Source organism: Parasteatoda tepidariorum, chromosome 8 (genome assembly GCF_982258835.1).
Source record: "Parasteatoda tepidariorum strain Cologne lab strain chromosome 8, Ptep-v5.0, whole genome shotgun sequence".
Taxonomy (NCBI): domain Eukaryota; kingdom Metazoa; phylum Arthropoda; class Arachnida; order Araneae; family Theridiidae; genus Parasteatoda; species Parasteatoda tepidariorum.
The window spans coordinates 101,036,394-101,051,932 of NC_141762.1; the positions used below are offsets into that span (position 1 = coordinate 101,036,394).

Here is a 15,539-nt window from a genome sequence, read left to right on the forward strand (position 1 = left end):
CCAAGCTTAAACGGGAAACAAACTTTGCAAAAAGCGAATCGTACTTACTTTATTCTGAGTCCGGAGATTCATTACGTGCAGCAGCCATTACTACATCTTCTTTGAGTCGACCTTTTTTCACTTTTTTCATCGGCTCACCTAAGGATTTAAAAAAATAAATAAAAAATAAAAAACAATATATTTATTTATATATATATACATAAGTTAGAAGTATAGAGAAAATATGGAAAATAATAAAGACTAATAAAAAGAGAAGAAAAATATTTTTTTTTTATTCATTTATAAAAAAATTAATATTAAAAAGCCAGAAAACAAAATATTGAAAAGATAAAATCCCTTCATCAGCTCACACTATAATATCCACAAGAAGGAGTGCTTTCTTATTTTGTATCAATATAGCCAAAGTAAAATATATCAATACAATAGTATCAATATGAGGAGCACTAAAAAAATTTAAATGGAAATAAAACATCAAGCAAGAAACAGAAAATAAAATGTAAAGAAAATACAGAACAAAATAAAAAAACGTAATCTCTAAAGCGAGTAGCAAATTCCAATGAACTTCAACAAGAATGATTTAAAAATATTTTCGTAATAAGATTACCAGATTACAAAACATGAAAACAGAAGCATAAATAGAGGGATTAGTTATGACGCTTTCCTACTGCAATACTGAGGCGCGTTTGATTTGTTATTTACCTTGTATTGGCCCGAAAATGGATGTATGCAAGATAATAATATTATACAGGATAATTTAAAGTTTATAATTAATAAGGTTGATGTTTAATTTTACAATTGTAATGATTTTAGAATATATATATTATTGAGTATTACGTCATTTCCAAGTATAACCAAGAGCTTGACAGCTGTTATTAAAGGTGAAACACCAGGGACCAGCTGTACTCAAAGTAGGGAAAAGAGAGCAATTGTCCTAGGGCCGACAGATTTATCCAGCAAAAACTGTCGTGGTTTTTAATTAATTATTTTTTTTAAAAAAGAAAACGGACGAGAATTTCTTCATGGAAACTACAATTTTAAAAAATCAGAAAATAAGACTTTAGAGGCACACAATAGAAATAATCCTCATAAAACCGAGCATTAATTATTTTAACATTGCAACGGTAAAATCTTCCGAAATGAATATTTTTAATCCAACCCCCATTACGTATTCGATGAGAGTGATGGTATACAGTATGTGCACCATTAGAAGAACAGAACAGGAAACGAAAAAAATTTTAAGCACATTTTGGACAGTAAAAAACGTTAATAATAATAATAGCAATAAAAAATAATAAAAAAATAAAACTTTTTTAAAAATTTGATTTCTCAGGAGCCCGATTTCATTTAAATTTTTTATTTTGCTATGTAAAATCACATACTTTAAAAAAATGTAAAAAAAATTCTTAAAATATAAAATCTTTGCGACTATTATTATATAAAATAATAAAAAAACAATAAGTATAAAGATTTAGTAAAGGTTATTTTTTGAATGGAATTATGTTTGGACAAACAGATTTTATAATTGAGTGTAAAATATTTCAATTCGCTTAAAAAGTTCTCGAGATATGGTGAAATACGCATAAAAATAAAATTAATATTAATGAGTCCAAATACTGGGACTAAATATCCCAAATTACGGCTTTCATTTGGAGAGTCAGAAATCCTCCGGAAAAAGAGACGCATGTTTACTCAGAACGTCTTTGTGTCTGATTAACTCAAACCAATTTAAAGGTCAAACCATTAAGATTGAGTTACTTTTTTTATATTTTATAACCGTCGTTGAACAGCAAGCCAAATTTTTGAGTTTACACTTACTCATGTTCAACTCCGTAGCCTTGTCATTTTGAACCCAATCCAGAAGACAATGGGGAGTCCTGGATCAAGTAGTGGGAGAAATTTGCCTTCGTAGATGACTTTTTGATGGAACCAGGGACTAATATAGGGCTGCCTTTATATCTATGGAGGGAGCTAACCCGCATTTGCGTGACATGGAGAGGAAGACCACGAGAACCACTCACAGTTACCCTGACGACAAGGGGACTCTATACCGTGATCCGCTGATGATCTACCACTCTACCACTGATGATATTTCACGTCAGCACTGTGATCGGTGCAAGCCGGATGCGGAATACGTATCGACCAGTTATCGCTGGGATTCGAACCTGGGTTTACCTCATTGAAAGGCGAACGCTCTATCCCCTGAGCCATCACGGCACGACTTAAAAAATTAACACTCAACATACTGCAGTACTGGCATTAGCGCCATCTGTTGAGGAGTAAGAGAAGTATTTTTGCTATCAGTAAATATTTTATCACCATTTTTTTTCTTTTAAATTTCTTCAACAAATACGGAGAAAATTGAGAACATACAGGTAAACAAGAGACAGTCGTAAAATACACGAGTATTCGTCAAAAATCTTGGCGGGTATGTACATTATATAATAACAACATTCATTTATTTTGACGCAGATAAAGGCTACTAATATTTGTTTTTGAAATAAAAGAAGGCGCTTTGTTTCCGGAGGTCTCTGCAAAATAGACGACAAATAAAAACGCCAAAAAAGGACGAACGTTATGACGCGTTTAAATGAGTGTCATTGGAACCTTGTCGCGAATGCCCTAATTCATATAAGCAACTCAAACCCTACCAAAAACTTTCCACATCTACAGTTTAAAAACTGAAATAGACTGGGGATGTCGGGTAAATCGATCGACTGAAAAGCAGTTTGGAGTGAAGGGGTCATTAGTCTAACAAGGTGTGCTATTCATTTGACACAAGTGTGGAAAATGCATTCTAGAACTGCTGGGATCGCATACCGAAGAGAGAGGAGGTGTCCCGTGAAGCGATAAATTCCTATTTAACACCTTGGCAACGGTTGTGATGGAGAACAATAGGAGAGAGCGTGTCGGAAACAGGATATACCTAATCAGATGAACAAAATGGGCAACAATGGACTCCTTTCGGGAAACTTTTGTTTTAAACAGATTTCTAAATACTGAAAGGACCCTTTTAAATATAGATCTACGGCGGAATTGTTAAGTAAAAATTAGTAAAGCATAAAAAGGACTTTGAAATCTCTAAAGGAGGGCAGGCTTTCGCCACTGGTGATCCAATAAAAAGTTGCGTTTAGAAAACATTCTTTCAGCAATTGAAATTTCTGTTTTTTTTCTCCCTTCCCTAAACTTTAAATTATTTCTGCTGATGAAAGGGAATTTGCCATGAAGGGTTTCTTGTCCTATATACAGTCCATGGCCAAATTACTAGACGCACTATAAGATTCTATGTAAAATCCTAATTATCACGTGATACTATACGTCTTTACTGTTTTAACGCGGCTGAACCTGGTTTGCACTTGTTTACGTTCGTGTGTATCAATTGATTAACATTTTCATGCAATACGTTAAAAATAAGAAGTATATAAAAAATATCCTCAATAAAAACGCATTACATGTATGTTTAAATATGAAAGCATTGCATACAAACTCGTGCAAAACATGTCATTATTAAAACACTACAGTGGGTCAAATAATTTGATCTAATTATTACAATATAATAATATAATACAGTAGGGAAACGATTATCCGGAACGATAGGGACCATCGCTATTCCGGATAACTGATTTTTCCGGTTTTCTGAATCGCTACAAAAAGCCGTTTGTTTATTGTTAAACCCAACAAAAAAAATGTTTTTTCGGAAATAATCTTAAAAAGAAGAAAAAACGATGAAGGAATACACTAATGATTATTTCCAAAATGATGGTAAGGTAAACATCTTTCAAAAAAGAAGAAAAAAAATCCTAAAATCTTATGAAGAAAAAAATTTTTTTTTTTAAAAATGGCGCGAAAATTTATCGAATTTTGTTCCGGTTTTTTGGTTTTCCGGTTTTCTGATTTCCGGATAACGGGTTCTGTACTGTACCTGATAAAATAAATATTCTATATTTACGTAATATATCGTCCAATTCATCCAATCGACGAATTTATATTATATATCGTCTAATTTAAAAAATTGCTACACGAACGTAAACAAGTGCAAACCGGTTTCAGTCCTGTAAAGACAAAAAAGCTGTATAGTATCATCTGATAATTAAGATTTTACATAAAATCTTTATGCGTCTAATAATTTGGACATGGACTGTAAGACCGTCCATTTTATCGCAAAAGCTTCCAATCATTATATCCTCATTCCTTTACAGACTTGCAGGTTTGACCGCAAAACTTTGACTGACTGGAAATAAATATGTTACGGTAAATGTGATTCATCCGGTGATAATATACATTAACCGGTAATTATGCATAATTACTACTAAATTTGGTAAATATGATCCATTTTTGAAAATGTATCAAATTAACCGGTTTGTTTGCATAATTTCCCAACTCAACTCGTAATGGTAACTGTGATACAAGTTCCTAAACTTTACGGAAATTCGTTCAGTTGCGTGAAGAAAATGTAATTGAATTAAATGTGAGGGAATTTGTTAAGAAAAATTTATTTTGCTTGACGATGTTCCAGATCTAGCACTATCACTTCGAGATTGTGTTAGAAAGACATCTCTTTCTGGAGGTCAGGGATATCAGTCTGATGCATCGGACAATACGAGTCTGATAAGTGCAATCTGGCAGGCTTTGTAATTCTAAATGTCATAACAGTCTAACATGCTTCAATAAGTGAACTTAAAATAATTACTAATTTGTAGTCATAGCATTTAACGATATTTGAAATTTCTTTTTACCCCCCCCCCTCTAGAATATGGACTGTTATGGATGTTGAAATATGGATGTTTTTAACATGTAACTGCAGTCTCTTTTTTTTCTTTTCCTATGTGCAACTGCTTTGTACAAGTTCATGTGAATTGTATTGTTTTCATTTCACAACACCTGTCACTCCCTTATTCAAATTTTGTTCTGGCTAAATAAATGTATGTGACTTAAAATAACCATTTATTGACTTTATTGAAATCACCATTATTATTATCGTGGTCTCTTATGCCATAGTGTCCAACGAAAAAATATCTTTCTGAGCAGTAACTACTCAGAAAAAAAAAATAAAAACTGCACTCTATTCTACTGGCTCAATCAGTTATGATATTTATCACATCTACCAATACAAGTTGGGAACTATCCTAACAAACCGGTTAATTTGATAAATTTTCAGAAGTTTATAATATTTACAAATTTAGTGGTGATTGCGCATAATTTCCGATTATTATATATAATCACCAGTTTATTACTTTTACCGTAACAGATACATCACTATTAGAGCTTCCTTATGATCATAAAAAAATTACGCGACTCAATTTATACAATGTATCTAACCCAGAAGTTGGTTCATTTGAATATCTTAAAGGTGAACAGGACAAAAAATACAATTGTTCCTTTGCCAAACGACGGACGTCTCATTAGAATAATGGATTATTTTACTAACCCCCTCCTCTTTTTTTTTTCTTTGACAAACAGAGATTTTGTGCATCCGTAGTGCGAATATTACTATTCACCATTGTTGAGTTGAGCGTAGAAATAAAAAAAAAAAAAAAAAAAAAAAAACGATTCAGGAAAGATAAGAAGTTGGATAGTTTGACAACTAAAACGTTTCGTTTGAAAAACAGAAGTAAAAATAATCATTCAAACCACTGAGGCTGGAAGGAAAGGGAAAAAAAATCATCTGCCTGTGGATTACGTCAGACGAATTTTAATAAGTTGTAGGATTTCAAAAGATTTCATGAGGCAGGTTATTACAGAGACAGAAACTGATGAAAGGAAGTCAAAACCATATAACGCTTGAGAGTAGACAAATCTAGAGCGGCTTAGGGTCAAAACAAATATCTTTATATCTGCTTTCAGGACAGCACTACACACAAATTTAAAAAGCAGAAATTGATTTTACAATAGTATTATTTTAAGGCTAACTACTTTAATGAATAAAATTTTGTCTAAGGAAATAAATGACAACTTTACGCAATATATTTAAAATACTTTTCACTAACATTGATTTATTTTTATGTAACTTTAAATGATAATTTATATTTTATGATATTAACACAGACAGTTTTAATTATAATTGTTTACTGATCATAAAACTCAGTTTATTTAATCAAAACGCTATTCTATGCACTAAATACCAATAAAAAGTAAAATTTCGCAAAAATGTAGAATATATGATTGAATATTGCTCTCCCTTTTTAATCGAATAACCTCCAAATTGCATAGGTTTGGCTGGAAACGATGGTATTCCTTTAAGAGGGGTTGACTGTACCACCACAACAAATAGGTAAAATGACGGAAAAGCAAACAACTATTGTATTTAGGTGCAATAATTGTATAATTAGAACTTTAAATGATGTGGAGAAGTTCAGGGTTGGCAGCTCGGCTATTGAAATGACTATAGAGGTCCAACCCCAATAAAAGTGTCTGGGCACGTTCAGTAGTTTTTATTTCTACAACAGGAAGACAATTTGCATTGAAATCAGGATTACTACTAAAGAAATCAACAGTTTGGATGTTGAATTTAAAACCATGGATAAAAACCATGGATTTAAAACGATGGATAAACAAAATTCATGTAAAAAATGAATCTTCCTTCACTGTGAGGCATATGTCATAATCAGGAGTGGTGGGGGGGGGGAGAAGAGGTCGCCCTCCCCCTAAACAAGACACTGACAGATGGGGACAATGCTCGACGACAGATTGCACGCACTAGAGAGAGAGAGAGAGGGAAGATTCGCATCCCATCATAAATTGCAATGAAATTAGCCAGTTCCCGTTTTCCGGGGACTCCTGTAATTTGTAAAAGGGGTCGAGCTTTTGTAAAATTTACTTTGGGTAGGATAATTGCTGCGGAGATTTGATCGCGAAACTTTATTTTAACTCCCGATGTATTAGAATTCTGCAATTGCGTCGAGAGATTGCAATTTCTTTGACAAGAGGGAGGATTATAGGAAGATATTTAAAGAATTTAATATATTTTCTGTAATGCGTATTCCAATTCATTTAAATAGCGATGCATGGATTTAACTTGATGCATAGAATTGTAACTCGAATATAGTAGACCAATGTATCAAATTTACTGTATATTACATTGTAAAAAAAAAAAACTGCTGAAGTTTTGAAGAAAAAAAAAAGTTATCAGTTGTTGTTTATTGTCGTAGGGTATTAAGGTAAGGGGTGCCATTGATCTTGTTTTCCAGTGGCGCCATCTAAGGCAAGAATTCGACACTTCTGCCCCCCACACACATACATCACATCCCGTTTAAAGAGCGGACTCATTCATACACCCACAGATCGTAATTTTGATCTGAAGCAGAGAACGATCAATCTCCAATTCAGTACTCCCAGAGGTATAATTTGTGGGGCATGGAGAACTTAGAATTTAAATAAGAGGACTGTATCATAATAGTGGATTGCATCAAATTTATAATTACCGTGCTATGCACCATATGTTTAGCTTAAATAGTATATACCCCATTCAATAATTTGACTTCGCATTCGGTGGTTTAAAGTAAACAGATATTTTGGTCACACATTTATGTAATAAGTGGATAAAGATAAAACAATTTTGTTAATTTATTTATATTAAAAATATATATATATACTAGCTGACCCGGCAAACGTTGTTTTGCCACATGAATTATTTCTATAGTATGAAAATATAGCTTATTTATTGTAAGTGTGTGCGTATGTGGTATATGAGTGGAAGAGGCATGGAGCGCTATGAACGATGACGGAATGTGAAAATAACAACACACCAAATAATATTTTTTTTTAAATTTATTGTAACTTTTTTAATAAATTATATATACAACGAATTCTGAAAATATTAGTCAACAATATTAAAATCTTAGTGCAATGGAGTATACAATATTTTTTGTCATTCCATCTTTAGCTAACACAATTAAACTGGGTGGTTTGCCCTCTAGAGAGCATGCCACGTATAATTGTCTGTGTGAAAAACATGGTGTGCTCAAATCTAAGACACAAACAGACATTGTTTGGCCTTGTCATTGCAAATGTCAGTCTTATATGGAAGTGAATGCGTTTAAATTGAATTGGCACATCTGTGGGTATCATAGGGATTCGTGGAAGTAATATACTTTCATCCCGGAATTTGTCATTTAAAATAATGACTTCGATGACGTTGTTCATTAATTTTTTAACGACTAATCGCGTGCCGTTGCACAGCCGTGGTGGGTTCAAATTACGAAGCAAAATAACTGGAGATCCAACTTTGAGTACTAAATTATGCGGTGATATGCCAGGTAAATTCAATGAGTTTAAAAGCTCTGTTGAAAAATTTGCAGCTTCAATGGGATCGCAAACTGCATCAACGGATTTATATGTCACCAAGTTACCTGGCAATAACTGTTGCATCTACAGATTCAATTCGTTGGTTCGTTCAATAAAGTTGCAGCAATGCCAGATGATGCAACGGCCAACGCGATGCCATTATTTGATCGTATTTCACCGAGAATTAGCGAAATAATTAATGTTTTGCCAGTTCCACCTGGTGCATCAGGAAAAAAAATCCACCTTGTCCTGCCGAAACTGCGAGCATAATGCGGTCATAAATGCTCCTTTGTTCCTCATTCATTAGTGGAACATTGCGAGTAACGATCGCTGCTATTTCTATCGTATTGCATTGAAGTTCACGATTCATGTCAGTGTTTAATAAATCAGATGCACTTCGATTTGGCGAAGGCATACCGAAATGACTGAGTGGCAAGTTGGCAATAATAATGCAAAGATCCCCAATAGCAATCAGTGCTTCATTGTACATGGCATCGCTGAATGTTATCGTTAGATCGCTGCAACGTGTGCGATGTTGATGCCGTATATCAGTCATCGAATCTTTGTGATTATCCCATAACGTTTCTATACGGGCCGGGAAACATGTAGTTAATACTATAGCGAATAGTAGACGAATTTGCTTTGCAGTACAGTTCAATGCTGTTTCAGCAAGCATACATGCTGTTTCATTATTCCCACTCGTTGTCGTCTTCCAGCAAGATGAGTGCAAGGCATGCATCTTTATACGTTGGATGCTGATGTCCATCGACTTTACGTATATCTTAAAATGACAATGAGCCGGTGACATTAACCAACAACAGTCGAAAATAAAAGCACTCAGTCTGCCTTGGATTGACTGTAAATATTCTCCCCAAGGCGTTTGATTTGAATAAACCGGGACATGCATCAACCGGTGTGCCTTGCTTGCGTATTATCCATTTTTTTGAACCCGTGTGAAATAGGGTGGCACTTCTGAGTAGAGTAATGTTTGTGCAACGGCACCAAAAGCATCCGTACGATTACCCAATTCAAAAAATTTGGCGAGTGTAGTTTTCGGTGGATTTGTAGCTCGGTCAATCGCTGTCTCGTTCGTGAAATATACGCTCTGACCGTTTTCAAGATGAACGGCTAAAATGACTAACGGTTGGATCCCGTTCATGAATTGGTAATCCAAAGATACGCCAAACAGCTTCATTGGAGCTGATGAACCGACCTATTTGGTACAGCGTTATTTCGTCGTTGTTATTGGGTATACTATAGCCTACGTCACAGGTTGTGTTATTCCTACTAAATTTAACCCATGAACGGCATTTTCTGCGAGCCTAACTTCAAGCCACAAATAAACAAACGAAGTGTTTGATCGTTTAAATAGCTGCTCGCCAGATTTTATTGCATTATAAAGAAAAGTAATTGATATTCGATTTTTGATTAATAATTGATTTATGTGGATAGTGGCATAGAATTTAGCATTGCGTCATGGTAAATGTTATTCCTACTAAGTGGAAGTAGTTGTGTTTTTTTTATATTATACCCAATTCACTGGAAGAGCTGTCACATTGGTATTTTCAACTCGAAATACTGCTATATCACTGCCTTTATACACATACTTGCAAATATATTTGATGCTCTTCCTTTAAGGGCGTGCATAAGTATTAGAGTTTAATATGACTTGTTGCAACGTGCTTGAATATTGTTTTTTAATTGTTATGTTTCCACGTCTAGTTTGGATCCGAATACGATTAAATAAAGATATATTCAAAATATACGTTAAATCTGTCCAAAAAATGAAAAAAAATTAGTTATAAACCTATTCTCAGACCTACTGAATATACATATAAAATTTCATCAAAATCGGTCAAGCCGTTTAGGAGGAGTTTAACCACTAAAACTGTGACAAGAGATTTTTATATATATAGATATTCACACATCATCATATCAAGTAATCAACATATAAAATCGCATATCAAATAATTCGCTTATACGAATAAAATTTAATGGGACAAAATTATTTTATATGAAACCAGTGTCAAATTTTCTCATTTAAACGATTATTAATGATTGTCAAGTCTCGGTTAATTACATAAACAGGGTGCGTAGCCAAATCTTTCAACAAGAAATAAGCACCTTTTAAGTACTTTTTAAGCACTAAAAGAATATTTTCAAAGACTTTACATGATCATGCTAAAATAACTAGCTTCTGATAAAAAGCACACTTTTCTTGATTATATTAGCCACCATTAAAAGAGATTTTTCGGTTCGATTTCAGAGGGTGGAAAATGAAGCCTGAATTTGAGAATATATTGCAAAATACTGCAGAATTGCACACGAGAGTGCAATAATCTCACTGAACCCAGCTCAGTAGACGTGCATGCGGACCCGAAAGTATTTCATCTAACATGTAAAATGATTGGAGCTTTCATAAGCTACGAACCGGCGGTACGCCAAAATGCATTGTGGTTGAATGAATTGTGAAAACGTTGAATAGAACAATTTGAAAAGCACGCTTTTGCGTAATACGTGGCGAAAATTGACAAGGTAAAGAAAATAATCTCATTTGCGAAAAGGGAAAATGAAGCACTTTTTAAAAACACCCAATAAAAAAAGCACTTTTAAGGGCTTTTAAAAAACAGAAATCGAAAATAAGCACCTTTAAGCGCTTTTTAAAAACGCTACGAACCATCATAAAGGATAGTTAATAAGATGAGAAAAAAATAAAATAGGGGTTTTCCTATAGCTAAAATCTTATTACAAATTTTTGGTAAACGAGGAAGGATGTTTATCGAAAGGTTAATTATTTTTACACAAATGACACAAACAGCTCTTATTGATCATTAGCATGAGTTTATTTCCTCACTAAAAAGTAAGCAGGCTTTATAATACGATGTATTTGATTTACGAAAGCAATATTTTTAATCTCACTTTTATGGGGGTAGAAAAATAAATATTCTTCAGCTGCGTAAAAAAAAAAAAAAAAAAAAAATTAAAAAAAAAAAAAGACTTGTAGAAGATTTTTCGAATAAGTTGCAGAGTTTTGGTAAAGAATGAAAAATGAGATTTTGGGAAGGTGCGGACGATTTCTTCGAAAAACAAAACACTGAATACGGATATAGAAATTTCGACACCCCCTCACAGGAACACACCCCATGGGAGGAATGGTAAACATTCAAAGTGCGATTATTGTAAACAAATGGAATGTTGTTAGATAATGTTATAATGTTACAATATACACATATTTTTCATAAACTAAGCCAATTTCGTATTTTCCAAATGGGAGGCCACTTTCTAAATAATTCCCTGAGATTTTTCAGAGAAATAAAGAGATTTTACAAGACTTAAATTAATACAATTAAATTTTTTCCCCTTATTTATACGTAAAAGGAATAACGGTTAGCAGAAACAGTTTTTCGTTATAAAAATTTATTTATCATTATTTCATATCTTAAAAGTTTATCGTCTATTAGTTTCATCACCATAAAAATAAATAAATAAAAAAATATTATTAAGGCTATGAATGATTGCTATGATATATGAATGGTAAGGCTATTGATTAATATGAATTATTTTGAAGTACGAAATGTTCTATTGGAAGTCTAAATTTAATCCAAGAAATCTTTGAAAGTTAAAGAATTCATTAGATTTATTGAACAGTTTATTTTTTTAAAATAGCAGTGATGCATAATAACGCAACTATATAGACAGCTTTTTAAGTTATGTGAACATATTTTATGAATTCCAGGTTTTCACTAATCTGCTATCTTCTACTTTTTTTTGTTGTTGCTCGAAATTGCCTTTTATCAATCGATTGTACGTTTTAAATTTATGGTCTTTGTTTCATTTTCAAAAATGTAAAGACCAATATCCTATTAATTCCTAATTAATAAACATATTTACTGTTAAATCCCTGGCCAAACTATTAGACGAACTATAAAATTCTATGCAAAATCTTAATTATCAGGTGATACTACACAGCTTTACTGTTTTTAAGCGGCTGAAACCAGTTTGCACTTGTTTACGTTCGTGTATCAATTGGGGTTAACATTGTAATGCAATACGTTAAAAATAAATACAAATGGGAAGTATATAAGAAGTCTCCTGAATAAAAACCCATTACATGTATATTTAAACATTAAAGTATTGCATATAAACTCGTGCAAAACATGTCATTATTAAAAAACCACATTGCGCCTAATAATTTGGTATAATTATAATAATATACTAATATAATACCTGATAGTATAATAAAAATTTATAATATAATATGTGGTCTAACTTATCCAATGGTCGAATTCATATTATATATCGTCTAATTTAACCAATTGATACACGAACGTAAACAAGTGCAAACCGGTTTCAGTCGCTTAAAAACAATAAAGCTGTTAATTAAGATTTACATAGAATCTTACAATGGGTCTAATAATTTGGCCAGGGACTGTATGTCCCTTAAACTAATAAGATTGCAATTATGAAAATAGGATAATTAGATTAAAAGAAATTTAAAGACAATCGTTTTTCAATTTTGCAACCAGGACAATTTTTTGTTGTGCAAAGAGTGTAACGAAAACTTTAAATAGACAAAAAAACTGACATAAGAAACTTCTGCAATGGCATTTTAACTTGTAGTCGTTGATAAAAATAAGCTAACCAAATAATAAATTTGGGCATAGGGAGGTCATTTATAACAAGCAATTGAGTTTTAAAAGGGAAGAATTTCGAAATAATTTCCATTTAAAACTTTTGTAATGGATTAAAATATGACATAATCGTTTCGCTGCAAATTCTTTAAAACCTGAATCATAACATTTTTGAATAATGGTGGACTCTATTCTCGATGTGATGAAGATATAAAGTGTGCTGTATTTCAGATTTTCCATTATTTTTTTCTCACAAAATTATACCAATAAAGTTTGGTCTGTTTTTAGATTTTTTGATAAATATCTTTGTTCTTGTGCAGTTAACGTTAACAGAAAACTTCAGTATCATCGAAATTGATCTTGAGGAGTTTAAACTGTAATAAAATTAAATTCTAAAAACTGACAAATACGTAGTTTTAAAATTACTTACTAAAAAATTGCATAACTTCATTGTTTTAAAGTTTTGTGGCCAAATAAAATCCATAGAAGTTCTAAAAAACTATTTCGCATCTAAGAAAGCGAAGGCTTTTATGATGAAATATATTCTGCTGTTGAATAATCATCAAAATGTTAAGTATTAAATGAAATTCTTATTAATAAATAAAATTCTTGATTAATATATATATATATATATATATATATATATATATATATATATATATATATATATATATATATATATATATATATATATATATATATATATATATATATATATATATATATATATATATATATATATATATATATATATATATATATATATATATATATATATATATATATATATATATATATATATATATATACAGGGGTAGCAGCAAAGTTTTTTAAAATTTTAGGGTAATTTTAGGAACTTTTTTCAAAAAATTTTAGGTAAATTTTAGGGGTAATGATTTTGCTAGGATAAAAACAGATCACACGGTAGCTTATTACATAACAGAAGATTATTACAATTCATCCACACATATCATAAATAATTGCAAGTCATAAAATAAAGCTCTGAAATTTATTAAGTCAAGAACGAAATCTCTGAAGTGTAAAAATGAAATTTCAACTTTACATATTACCTATCAGAAATTAAGTGCATAATTCAGGAACAGGCAAAAGTGAGAATAAATCAAAAGAAAAAATAAATTGACACCAACTTGGATTTTTATTTAATTTTTACCTTCTTAATCAAAACTTTATTATTACCCTTTACCTTACTTTATTAAAAAAAACTATTGTGTGATATTATTAGATTTCAAATCAGCAATTTATATTAGAAGTTAGAGAAAAACAAATTAATCATGATCATTTTTCTAATATATTATTGATATGATTTGTGAGATTCTTTTACTGCCCTCAATAGTGTTGTAGTGATCTTCAACACTCCTTCATAATTTCGAATGGTATCTTTGATTAGTCTAAGAGACATAATAGTATTCTCATGGTCTCACATTAAGCATTGCTTTATTTATCGAAAAACCTCTCTCAGGATCAGAATTCCCATGTGGCAAAATTAAAACAGTTTTAATTAATGTAGTTAAATTCTTATATTTTAGATTGTTGCTTTTTTATTTATATTCAGCCTATAACTCTAATTTTTTAGGAACACCAACAAAATTTTATCAGATTTTTAGGAATTTTAGGGTTTGCACATAGTTTTAGGAATTTTATGAATTTTAGGGGGAATGCGACCCCTGTATATATATATATATATATATATATATATATATATATATATAAAAATCAAGAGTTTAACCTAGAAATCAAGAGATCACATGTTTCTCATTTGAAGAAAATACTTTAAATTCAAAAATAAATAATTTAATGCAAGGAAAAGAACACAATTTTTTTGAGAAAACGATTCTGATTATCAAATTCTTTTAGTAGATTTTAACAGTATTTAGTAGATTTTATTTAGTAGATTTCAAAAATTTTAAAATTTTTGCATTGGAATAAAATAATGACATTAGTTGACAAATCGTTTTACTTCAAGAGCTTGAATTTGTTTATAACTTGAAAGCTAACTTTAACGTACGCTTGATAAAACAATACCAATACATTAGGTGTTATGTTTCTCATTTAAAAATAATATTTTAAATAAAAAAAAGAAAAACTCTAAAGCGAGAAAAAGAACACAATTTTTTGCGAAATCGTTTGGTAGATATTCAAAATCGTTTGGTAGTTTACCATTTAAAATTTTTGCATTGGAATAAAATAAATGATATTAGTTAACAAATCGTTTCTCTTCAAAATATTGAATTTGTTTAAATCTTCTCATTTAAAAATATTTTAAAATAAAAAATAAAAAAACTCAAAAGCGAGAAAAAGAGCACAATTTTTTGTGAAATCGTTTGGTAGATTTTCAAAATCGTTTGGTAGCTTATCATTTAAAGTTTTTGCATTGGAATAAAATAAGGTACAAGTAAACAAATCAGTTTAAAATCGACATTATAGAGAAATAAAATTTAAAAAGAGGCACTGATTAATAACTAAAATTCTTAAAGATTCTCCGGAAATCGTCCTTCATCCTCGTTATCCTCCATTTAGATCTATTGTCTTATAACACCCATCCCTCCATCAACCTATCTATTTCGTTTCGAGAAAAAGAATGATAATTAAACTTTCCAGCTGCTGCCT

General features: G+C 31.3%; 1 protein-coding gene across 5 annotated transcripts in view; it reads right to left on the reverse strand.

The window, feature by feature from the left end:
- Nucleotides 1-15,539, reverse strand: part of LOC107438266 (putative RNA-binding protein 19) — a 91,024-nt gene that overhangs the window by 7,237 nt on the left and 68,248 nt on the right. For all 5 annotated transcript variants that reach the window (XM_087169510.1, XM_087169512.1, XM_087169509.1 and 2 more), the window contains one exon: nt 49-138. In XM_087169510.1, the coding sequence (XP_087025636.1) occupies nt 50-138 (89 nt within the window). In that variant the 3' untranslated portion in view covers nt 49. The remainder of the gene's footprint in view (nt 1-48; nt 139-15,539) is intronic.